General features: G+C 43.5%; 1 protein-coding gene across 2 annotated transcripts; it reads left to right on the top strand.

Annotated features, from left to right (window-relative positions):
• Nucleotides 1–5919: 5919 nt before the first annotated feature.
• Nucleotides 5920–12342, top strand: dipk2b (divergent protein kinase domain 2B). Of its 2 annotated transcripts, none has more exons than XM_084161868.1 (5): nt 5920–6387; nt 7222–7486; nt 8856–9029; nt 9678–9972; nt 11363–12342. In XM_084161868.1, the coding sequence occupies exons 1-5, from the start codon at nt 6155–6157 to the stop codon at nt 11755–11757; spliced, it is 1362 nt and encodes a 453-aa protein (XP_084017994.1). In that variant the 5' UTR covers nt 5920–6154; the 3' UTR covers nt 11758–12342. The 2 variants fall into 2 exon arrangements, with proteins under 2 accessions (XP_084017994.1, XP_084017995.1); XM_084161869.1 differs by lacking the exon at nt 5920–6387 and adding an exon at nt 6936–6998 and having other exon boundaries at nt 11363–12267.
• Nucleotides 12343–12345: the final 3 nt, after the last annotated feature.

A 12345-nucleotide genomic window follows, 5' to 3' on the forward strand; every position in this document is an offset into this window, starting at 1 on the left:
CGATGGTCTTGTAGCCCATTCCAGCCTTGTGTAGGTCTACAATCTTGTCCCTGACATCTTTGGAGAGCTCTTTGGTCTTGGCCACGGTGGAGAGTTTGGAAACTGATTGATTGATTGCTTCTGTGGACAGGTGTCTTTTATACAGGTAACAAGCTGAGATTAGGAGCACTCCCTTTAAGAGTGTGCTCCTAATCTCAGCTCGTTACCTGTATAAAAGACACCTGGGAGCCAGAAATCTTTCTGATTGAGAGGGGTCAAATACTTATTTCCCTCATTAAAATGTAAATCAATTCATAAAAATTTTGACATGCGTTTTTCTGGATTTTTTGGTTGTTATTCTGTCTCGCACTGTTCAAATAAACCTACTATTAAAATTATAGACTGATCATTTCTTTGTCAGTGGGCAAATGTACAAAATCAGCAGGGGATCAAATACTTTTTTCCCTCACTGTATATATATACATATTCAATTCAATTGCAATTTAGATCAATGAATAAGTCAAAACCCAAAGGCTTATTTGGCAATAGCAGGCTAGCCTACTTTACGTGCCCTTGCACGAGGCTGGCCCTTTTGAGAAATCAAATTCTGCTAGCCTAGGCATAGCCTATTCTGCAACATGATTCATGTGCACACATTTATTTGCCAATAAATAATAAGTCCATACAGTGTGGGCTAAGACTTTAGTTATAGAGCACGTTACACTGTAAAACCATGAAACGTGACACGTTTGTAACCTAAACGTCAGTATTTAAAACTAAAAAAGTTGGCATTTAGATCTGCCAATGAGTGTTCTTACCTTAAACACAGGCATTTAGAATGAAAGATTAAACATGCTAGTCAGCTTTTTCCAGTCAGTTTGCAAGCAGGAGAACACAATGTATCTCCTACGTGTTCACATTTTAAACACTAGTGTTTACTTTCACATCGTCTTGTTTAGAGTGTATTTAGTCATTAGAAATTGATGTAACTTTCCATGCCTTTTATTCAGATCACTTTACCTACATTACAGCACAATAATTGTTTTAAATCTTGTGGTGTTGTTGTTACTCGACTCTGTTGAGTTCATTTCCGTTAACTCTCTTAGAGCGAAAAGGGGTCTCATTATCATATTTCCCAGCATGCTTTGTTGCAGGTAGATTTTTTTGAATAATTTGTTTTAATATCTATGTTTCCTCATGCACGTTGATGGATTCATTGATTTTAAACTATAAAAAGATGAATAACTTAAATTTGTCTAAAACTAATCCAATCTGTACGGGGTTGGACTTATTGCACCCGTTACTGAGATGGTTGTTCCAGTTTACATGGTTTAGGTAGTATTGATTGTTGAGTACTTCACTATAGCAATCATGCTTAGTGCAGGTTATGGGTGATAAAATATTCAAATTGTTGGATTTCCTCACTCTGTCTGGATTCTGATAGGAATTACTACTCACTTCACAAACCAGCATAGTGTGACTTGAGGATCTGATGTTGCCAATGAGCCAGGATTTCAGACCCCAATATTGGGGATACAATTTGTAAATGTGGTCATGAAGGTTTTAATTAAGCGATAAGGCCTGAGGAGGTGTGATATATGGCCAACATAACATGGCTAAGAGCTGTTCTTATGCGCAACGCAGAGTGCCTGGATACAGCCATTAGCCGTGGTATATTGGCCACATACCACCGAGGTGCCTTACTGCTATTATAAACTGGCTACCAACGTAATTCGGAAAATAAAATACATGTTTTGTTTTACCTGTGATATAGGGTCTGATATACCACACCTTTCAGCATTCATGGCTCTAAGTACCCAATTTATAATTTAAAATAAACACATACACTTGGCCAGTCACTTTGTGAAAACTTCAGGAATATAAATGCTTAAATGCAACAATTATGTTTCTGTCACTAACAAACACAGTCATGGGTGGGTAACACTCATATTCACTAGAAAGGCATGCTGGGAAATATGCAAATATGTCTTTACATCCTTTTCAAACAACACCCCCAGTGTTTAGTTTTTAAAACCTAAATGCCTTGTGCTGAATAAAGTGTTAATGTGTTTAAAAAGTGTTACAGTGAAAAGAAACATGTTCTGGTGTTTACAATCTAAACACTGACAAGTTTTAATTGACATTTTAAATGCCTTGAGATGCTTAAAAAGTGTTACAGAAAGGTGTTTCGTTTTGTGTTCAGATCCCAAACACTTGTTTTTTGACAGTGTAGGCTAGGCCTACTTAATTTGCATGCACGTGCCCTGCTGCTACCTGTTTGTCTGTGAAATATATATAGTACCAGTCCAAAGTTTGGACACACCGACTCATTCAAAGGTTTTCATAATTTTTACTATTTTCTACATTGTAGAAGTAGTAGCAACCCTTTGCCTTGATGACAGCTTTGCACACTATTTGCATTCTCTCAACCAGCTTCATGAGGTAGTCACCTGGAATGCATTTCAATTAACAGGTGTGCCTTCTTAAAAGTTAATTTGTGGAATTTCTTTCCTTCTTAATGCGTTTGAGCCAATCAGTTGTGTTGTGACAAGGTAGGAGTGGTATACAGAAGACAGCCCTATTTGGTAAAAAGAACAGTCCATATTATGGCAAGAACAGCTCAAATAAGCAAAGAGAAATAACAATCCATCATTACTTTAAGACATGAAGGTCAGTCAATCCAGAACATTTTAAGAACTTTGAACGTTTCTTCAAGTGCAGTCGCGAAAACCATCAAGCGCTATGATGAAACTGGCTCTCATGAGGACCGCCACAGGAAAGGAAGGATAAGTTCATTAGAGTTACAGCCTCAGAAATTGCAGCCCAAATAAATGCTTCACAGTGTTCAAGTAACAGACACATCTCAACATCAATTGTTCAGAGAACACTGCGTGAATCAAGCCTTCATGGTCGAATTGCTGCAAAGAAACCACTTCTAAAATAAAGGACACCAATAATAAGAAGAGACCTGCTTGGGCCAAGAAACACAAGCAATGGACATTAGACCGGTGAAAATCTGTCCTTTGGTCTGATGTGTCCAAATTTGAGATTTTTGGTTCCAACTGCCGTGTCTTTGTGAGACACAGAGTAGGTGAACGGATGATCTCCGCATGTGTGGTTCCCACCGTGAAGCATGGAGGAGGAGGTGTGAGGGTGTGGGGGTGCTTTGCTGGTGACACTATCAGTGATTTATTTAGAATTCAAGGCACACTTAACCAGCACGTCTACCACAGCATTCTGCAGCGATACGCCATCCCATCTGGTTTGCACTTAGTGGGACTATCATTTGTTTTTCAACAGGACAATGACCCAAAACACACCTCCAGGCTGTGTAAGGGCTATTTGACCAAGAAGGAGAGTGATGGAGTGCTGCATCAGATGACCTGGCCTCCACAATCACACAACCTCAACCCAATTGAGATGGTTTGGGATGAGTTGGACGGCAGAGTGAAGGAAAAGCAGCCAACAAGTGCTCAGCATATGTGGGAACTCCTTCAAGACTGTTGGAAAAGCATTCCTCATGAAGCTGGTTGAGAGAATGCCAAGAGTGTGCAAAAGCTGTCATCAAGGCAAAGGGTGGCTACTTTGAAGAATCTTAAATATAAAATATATTTTGATTTGTTGAACACTTTTTTGGTTACTACATGATTCTATGTGTTATTTCATAGTTTTATAATATAATAATATATAATAATATAATAATAATAAATGTTTTGATGTCTTCACTAATATTGTACAATGTAGAAAATAGTACAAATAAAGAAAAACCCTTGAATGAGTAGGTGTGTTTACTCACTCCATTTAGAAATTCCTGCTTCCTCGCGCACGACACACATCCGCAATGGCATGAGCGCGTGGTGACTCACGGGGCGCGCGAGGAGCCTATTTCTGGACCGAATATATAGAGCGATGCGCACATGGGGAGGCACAAGATTCAACTTAGCTTAGTTGAGAGACAGTAGTAGACAACATATACTTTGAATATTAAGGACAGAGAGAGCCCTTTAGTCAGATTCTGGAACAGTGCTTTTATCTGTGTGTTCTTAATTACACTGTTCTTGTTTATTCCAGTGTTGACTGTTTCTATTTTGAAAAACTGAATGGCAATGTGATTATGCATTCTAACACCTTTGCTATGGGAACTAAGATATACTTGCCCTATAGGCCTAGTGAAAGTTGGATAATGTAATTAAGAAAGCTGCCATATTCAAAATAATTCAAAAGAGGGGGAAACATACCTAAATATTTAATTAGTGCATACAACTAACAGGGAAACAGTCTAAACAAGTCACAAACATGTTGTCAAATCATGAGCAGAATGGGAATAAACTACATCATGACAACGTTTGCACTGCGGTGGTCCTGATGGTGCTCAGAAGTGATAAAGACTGCCCATCATCAACCAAGGATACAGCTTCTGTATTGCCTGAAGCATCATATATAATTTCATGAACTGTATTTAGCATAAAATATAACTTCCACTTATTAGCTTATTCTGGTTGAGAAACAGCATCTCCTACATGACACCAATCCTTGCTCTCTCTCCATCAATCCAATGAACATGCTTCTAACCCAACTAACCTTGTCCGTCACATTTTTCACCAACCCACAACTTCCACAAATTACTGTGCTTCCCTCTGGGCTGGTGAAAATACAGATGTAGGATCTTAATTTGAGCCAGTTTGCTACAGCAGGAAAATAATCCTGCAGCAACAGGTAATGTTGATTATAGTTAATGGACATTTTTTGTAGAGGTTGATACATTTTTTGTATCGGCAAATCAACTCTGTAAATTACAAACGTTATACGTTTTTTAAATCCTTGAATACACTACAAGTTAGCAAAACTTTCAGCAACTAGACTGATCAAATCAAGATCTTTCATCTGTACTTGAGCTCAGAAATATAATGCTACCCCCCAGTACATCCCATTTCCTCTCCCAAAACATTGACATGTGTGTTATGTGCCGAAGTGTGTGTGACTCACGGGATATAAGAGTTAAAACAAAGTGGAATGGAACACACACCAGCTGAGTCACTTTGTGAGTAACACACTTGGAATACACCTTCAGCATTTAATAACTGCTTTGAACTAAGGATCTGCGCTTTCTTGTATGGGTGGTGGGTGTGTGTGGAGGTGTCTGTGGGTGGGTGTGTGTGGGGGTGTGTGTCTGTGGGTGGGTGTCACCACATCAGACTCACCATTGGGCGACCTCTCTCAAGCTTAGCTAGAGTGACACCTTCTGGTTATGCATTGGTTCTGCAGGCTACAACTAAGCCCAAGATGTTCATACTTAACTAAAGATTCATTTTAATATCCAATATCTATAAGTACGGCAATACATCAAGGAAGCATGTTTGAATGAATTGGATACGTATCCAGTTGTGTTTCACTTATGTGATAAGGACATAGAAGCCCTTAGCAATGCATTGAAGAGATAGTAGTGATGATGTCAATGCCACGGTACTACTGTACCTCGGCACCATTCTGTCTCTGTGTCAGGTTCAAGATGGCCTCACCTGAGCTCTCTTCGGGAGGCTGCAACACTATAGAACATTCAGATAGAAATAGATTGTGTAAAACTGATAGGACAGTCGGTCATGCATAATAGGGAATTGTGCCTCCGGACCAGTGGATTTCTAGCCTGGTCCCAGATCTGTTTGTGCTATCTTGGTCATTGTCAATACTCAGGGCATCTCACCCACTTCTGTGAGTCAGGCTACTAGGCCTCCGGTGTCAGGTTTGGAACGCCCACATGAAGGAGGTACGATGGGACTGAGTGGTTAGGGGTCACGTGTTACAGGCTAGCTCAGGGTTGTGTCCAAGGTCGGAGGGGTGAGGGGTGAGGAAGTGCATCCATGGCAACAGGGCTATCTGCATCCTCCATGTGTTTCCTGTTGAGGTGCTGCTATTCAGGGTGAGTCGGAGAGAAAGAAATAGAAAAAAGAGTAGCGAGAGAGAGAGGAGAGAAAGAAAAGACTGATGAGCCCAAAGCTGAGTTGTTTGCAATAAGCTTCTGTCTGAGAACGTATCAGTGTGAGTGTGTGTATGCCATGTGTAAATGTGTGTAGTGTGTGTCAGTATGTCTATGCTTGTGTGAACGTATTTGTGATATGTGTATGAGAGAGTGTGTGTGTAGTGAGTGTGTGTGGTCCTTCTCTCGATTCATCCCATCATGCCCCTAAAGCGTCCTGATCAGAGGGCCGTGGGGTTTGTGAGGTTGACAGTGTGTGTGTTGGGTTGGCTGCTGTGTGTGTGTTGGGCTCCAACAGTAGTGGAGGCTGCTGGTACTCCCCCTGCTCCCCAGCAAAAAGCCCTCAGCCTGCGGAGAGCCTTCCTGGGGCTGGACAAGTGCAATGCCTGCGTGGGGACGTCCATCTGCAAGAAGCTCTTGAAGGACCAGATAAGGTAGGTACAGCTCTCTCTATCTGTCTGTCTTACTAAGAATCAATAGCTGGGTACAATAGTGCTGACTTTGCTCTCACCTCTCAACTATTAAATACGTGTAAGTCCCTTTACAGTGAGCTCAGAACAGCAGGAGGGATTGCATGTATGAACATGTCACAGTTAGTCTTAGTGAGTTGACGGTGTTATGACATAGATAGACATCTGTAATAGTCTGTGACCTGCTGTCCTAGCTGAATGGGTGTCCACCAACCACTGTGGTCATGATTCTGGGGGAAAACACACACAAACATATTTCCTGTGCACTTAGTACTGTATGTTCCTAACACACTTCAATGTTACAGTAATGTGTGGCAAGAGTCCTTGAGTGTAAAGTCTTAAGGAATATTATGACAAAACATTTTCCACATACAGTAGTTAACGTTGATACACCCAAAACACACGGCACACAATGTCCCAAGTCACCTGTCAAACTTCTGCCATCTGCCAGAGAAAATGCTTCCACTTCAATTGTTTCCAACAGATGCCGCACAATGGCCAGGAAAGATCAACTGAGCCTCAACTGTGATCCAAGACTAGCATAGACTAACAAGACGAACATAGAAAATATCAGGGTAATAAAGTTGTTTTCTGTTTAGGATTTTTACCTTATTCTTATGACAAGCCACCATATCGGCAACTGTTCAAGTGTCCAACTCAAGGTTTGGTCTAGTTACATTCTCCACACCGCTTTTCCTTTAACACACAGTATTTCAAAGGATACTTTGGGTGCATCTCAATAGTCTTAAGTAGCTTCCTCTCTGCAGCTTGAATCACCCCCTCATCTCCTCGCCCCAGGTTTGATTGGTGGATGTCCCTGGATACCACACTCCCATTGGATGAGAAGCAGAGTTTCCCGGGTAACCTTACGGATGATTCATTAAGCTGGCGTCCGGTGGTCTTGTCGTTCCTTTCCTCCCCCCGTCTGCACTCGTCCGCCGACCGTTCCATCTGTCGCTCGGTGGGACGGCAGGGTCCCTGCAGCATCGAGGCCGTCCTCAGGGCCACGCCCAGATTCCAGAGCTTGAACCAATCACATCTTCTGCTGCCCCATATGGTGAAAGTACGTATAGGTAGAGCAATATAAATAGAGATATGTACACTATATATAAAAAAGTATGTGGACACCCCTTCAAATTAGTGGATTTGGTTATTTCAGCCACAGCCGTTGCTGACAGGTGTATAAAATCGAGCACACCGCCATGCAATCTCCATAGACAAACATTGGCAGTAGATTGGCCTTACTGAAGAGCTCAGTGACTTTCAACGTGGCACCGTCGTCATAGGATGCCACCTTTCCAACAAGTCAGTTTGTCCGATTTCTGCTAGAGCTACCCAGGTCAACTGTAAGTACTGTTATTGTGAAGTGGAAACGTCTAGGAGCAACAACGGTTCAGCTGCAAAGTGGTAGGCCACACAAGTTCACAGAACAGGACCGTGCAGAAGAGCGTAGTGCACAAAAATCATCTGTCCTCGGTTGCAACACTCACTACCGAGTTCCAAACTGCCTCTGGAAGCAACGTCAACACAAGAACTGTTCGTCGGGAGCTTCATGAAATGGGTTTCCATGGCCGAGCAGCCGCACACAAGCCTAAGATCACCATGCTGGAGTGGTGTAAAGCTCGCCGCCATTGGACTCTGGAGCAGTGGAACCGCGTTCTCTGGAGTGATGAATCACGCTTCACCATCTGGCAGTCTGACGGACAAATTTGTTTGGCTTATGCCCGGAGAACGCTACCTGCCCCAATGTATAGTGCCAACTGCAAAGTTTGGTGGAGGAGGAATAATGGTCTGGGGCAAGGCCCCTTAGATCCAGTGAAGGGAAATCTTAACGCTACAGCATACTATGACATTCTAGACGATTCTGTGCTTCCAACTTTGTGGCAACAGTTTGGGGAAGGCCCTTTCCTGTTTCAGCATGACAATGCCCCCGTGCACAAAGCAAGGCCCATACAGAAATAGTTTGTCGAGATCGGTGTGGAAGAACTTGACTGGCCTGCACAGTGCCCTGACCTCAACCCCATCGAACACCTTTGGGATGAATTGGAATGCCGACTGCGAGCCAGACCTAATCGCCCAACATCAGTGCCCGACCTCACTAATGCTTGTGTCTGAATGGAAGCAAGTCCCCGCAGCAATGTTCCAACATCTAGTGGAAAGCCTTCCCAGAAGAGTGGAGGCTGTTATAGCAGCATAGGGGGGACCAACTCCATTTTAATGCCCATGATTTTGGAATGAGATGTTCGACGAGCAAGTGTCCACATACTTTTTGGTCATGTAGTGTATACTGTATATGACTTAGGGACTGGTAGGGGTGTGAATAGATGTAAACAGGTAGAGGTGTGTATGGGTACAGATGTGCAAACAGGTGAGTAAACTTCAACATTCTGTAACGTGGCACCCTCCTGAACCCTTGGCTGCACCCCATCCAGGGTCTGGCACCTCCCCTGCTGCGCTGTCCCTCCCAGAGGCTGCTGGACCGCGTTGTGCGCCGCTATGCTGAGGTGGTGGACGTGGGCAGTGTTCAGATGAAGCACTTCTCAGAGAGAGACAAACTACGGCTGCTCTACACGCTAGCTGTCAATCAACAGCCTCTCATACTACAGGTGGGCCAGAGACATACATAGACACTCAAAGCCAGTTTCCCTGACACAGATAAATCCTAGGACTTAAAAAGCATGTTCAAATGTAGATTTTCCACTGAAAGTGTTTATTTTTGCAAGGACTATGAATAATCTGTTTCCAGGAAACCAGCCCTTGAGTGTAGGCATAAGTATACTGTAGCATCCTAAGTGCAAAACCAGGAACCTTGTGGACATCGTTGTGTAATGGATTCGGTTTTGGACGGATTTGGATGACCGATGTAATCAAGGTTGTGGGTTCACCAGTTACTGTATATAGCTATACTTTAACAATACTGACAATAGAAAGGTTAAAGCAATTGGTATCCTATAAATACACTGACCATGGAGATTTTGATACACAATAAAAGCAGCAGAGACCTCAGATGACTGTGTCCAGAACAGAAGGAACACCTTTGATCCAGCTGCTTCCCTCGGTTCCCCCTGTAGCTGTAACCAAAACAAACAACCCAGCCCGCTGATGTTTGCTCACCATGTTCCTCTCCTCTTCTCCTCTGCTGCTCTCCTCTGTATCCGTTTTCCTCCTCTCTTTTCTTCTCCTATTTTCTTTTAATCCTCTCCTCATCTCCCGTCCTCCTAAACCCCTCCCTCCCCTCCCCTCCCCCTCCCCAGATGTTCCCAGGCACCGAGGGCTGGCCATTTCCCCGCTACCAGGGCTCGTGTGGCAGGCTGATGGTGTGGGCAAGCTCCAGGCCTCTGTGGGGCCTTTATGGTTCCTCCAGGGAGTTCCTCCAGAGGGTGGACATGGCCTACCAGCTGCTCCACATCACCCAGGGACTGGGCCACAACAGTCTGGGCTTCCTGCTCTACTACACCAGGCTAGGGGAGGATATGTTCGGCCTGCTGGACGACCAGCGAGTGTTCCTCACAGATGCCAGCAGCATAGGGGTCATTGACCTGGAGCAGGGTGAGTGGAACAAATGCGTACTGGCGCTGTCGTTATCAGAGGGTATGGGGACTCAGCAAATATGATGTGGATGATGATGACAAGGGATTCCACTTTCCCAAAGTATTCAAATCTCTTTTACATGGGGTTGGGGAAAGGGGGCGGGCTCACCTCATACATAACAATGACATTTGAAAATAAAATATATGTTCATAGCTGGGAGAGTCAGAAAGAGTCAAGAGATGTGATCAGAATAAATATTCCTTTGAATATTATTTCGTAATTAAAACAATTAAAAGTACCTATCGTTATGAGGTTATTGTGTGGCTTACACAAGCATGTCTGTCTGATCCACTGCATAGTAGTAATGCATATAGAAACACACAGCAGACAGGGAGTTTTCCAGAAACTGTACTATCAACGTTAAATCTTTAATCATTATCAGCCAGATGTAGCTGATAGTGGTGTTATTTATAACCTCACACAGGAAGGATATATTTGACCTGTTCCTCTTTTTATTTAACACACTTCCTCTTTTTCTGTCCTGCAAATCATTATATTGGGGTCACAAACATCTGTGCTCTTATCGGACAAGTTCAGGTAGAACATCCCCGTTTCAAAAAGTTTTCTCCCTATTGAACATAACCAACCCAGGTTTCTTTTGTGTGCTAGTAATCGGTGGCAATGGTGTCTCTTTTAGCTCTTCTACTGAGATGCTGTGTGCTGTAACACAATTGTAATTTCCTACAACAGACGAAAAGCTCCCCAGTAGTGAGAGTAGATAAAAAAGAAATAAAAAAGAAATACAAACATCTAAAAACAGTCAGATTGATTATTTGAATTTTCTGAGTCCTAAATTCAAAGGCAGTAGTTGTCTGAATGAACTGTGAAGTTCCTTTCTTTATGAAACAAAGATAATATATTCCACTGTATCAGATATACAGAAGCTCAGTGGGGACATTTAATGATGTCTGTTATCTTTGTGTTGGTCAGTATCCTTGCAGTGGCATCATATGGAAGATTGGGTTGGAATAACGTGGGCAATAGGCCCACACACAGACTAGGGAAGCGAAGCAGGGTTTTGACAAGTTTATCCCTATAATGACTGTCATATCAGCAGCAAAAGAGGACTCAATGGCCAACCTTGTTTGTTGATATTACAAACTAGGGAATGGTTGCAGAGAAATTATACAGTATATGTATTTAAATGTATACACTGAGTATACTAAACATTAGGAACGGAACACCTTCCTAATATTGAATTGCAACCCCCCAAACAAGGCTTTAGTCTACATCTGTTGTCTACGAAGCATGTGACAAATAACATTTGATATCACCTACACTTATTCAGTCTTTTTAGTTAGGATCAAAGCATTTGGATAAGGTCACACTCACCCTCTCTCTCTTCCAGGGTTTCCCCCAGACCCTCCCTCCCAAACAGGCTCTGGCGGGGACATCTTCTCCTGCCTGGGTCAGGGTGTGTCCCCCTGCCATCGCTCCCCTCCCTGCAGCTCTGTCCGCCCCACCCAGAGCTTCACTCTGCTCTGCACAGCCCTCCTGCCCAGACTGCTGCTCACAGAGAGGGGGGCCCAGCCAACCAGGCTACCCATGGAGGGTGAGGCAGAGGCGGGGAGGTTGGCAAGAGACGTGCCCCTGTTGCTGGGTGTGTGTGCAGACCCTAGCCAGCCTGACTGGAGAATCATGGCAGCAGTAGGATCTCTGATGGACCTGCTAAAACCCCTGAGGCCCTGCAACCCACGCTTCACCTACAGGTACCCAGAGTGCAGATACAACCAGGACTACTGAGAGCTGGCAGGACTACAATACCCATACTACCCTGCTACAGCCATAGACAATGTTAAGTCCACATGTGCCCAGAGTACATATGACCTGGGATCCAGAAACTTGGTGGGACTGCAGAGCTTTGATATTAGACTGGCAAAGGGACTCTGGAGTGGTGTGTGCTGGAATGACTATGCACTGAGCTGAATTGACTATGCACACAAAGGGGGTGGTGCTTCTCCATGGGGCAGTGTATGTGAAGTCTGTAGTACTTAACAGCTTGTAGTGCTTGCCTGTAGTGTAGTGCTTACCTGCTTCAAACCTCAGCTAGCTACTTTCAGATAGTGAACCGGTCAGCAGCTCTGACCTCAGCTAGCTACTTTCATGTAGTGAACCGGTCAGCAGCTCTGATCTCTGCTAGCTACTTTCATGTAGTGAAGCGGTCACAGCAGTTCAGACTTCAGCTAGCTACTTTCAGTTAGTGAACCTGGTCACAGCAGCTCTGTGCATCAGAGGAGAGATGAAAATGTAAAGAAACATGAGAAGTTCCAGATGTAAATAAAGATAACACATAAAACATCCTTCAAACAATAAAAGCATTTCAAGGACGGT

Source organism: Coregonus lavaretus (genome assembly GCF_964263955.1).
Source record: "Coregonus lavaretus genome assembly, chromosome: 5".
NCBI classification, from domain to species: domain Eukaryota; kingdom Metazoa; phylum Chordata; class Actinopteri; order Salmoniformes; family Salmonidae; genus Coregonus; species Coregonus lavaretus.

Excerpts from the sequence above, each read along its gene's own strand:
- dipk2b (XM_084161868.1), top strand. The coding sequence starts at position 6,155 with ATGCCCCTAAAGCGTCCTGATCAGAGGGCCGTGGGGTTTGTGAGGTTG. Across the intron at positions 6,388-7,221 it reads CTCTTGAAGGACCAGATAAG|GTTTGATTGGTGGATGTCCC; the intron begins GTAGGTACAGCT and ends TCCTCGCCCCAG. Across the intron at positions 7,487-8,855 it reads TGCTGCCCCATATGGTGAAA|GGTCTGGCACCTCCCCTGCT; the intron begins GTACGTATAGGT and ends CACCCCATCCAG.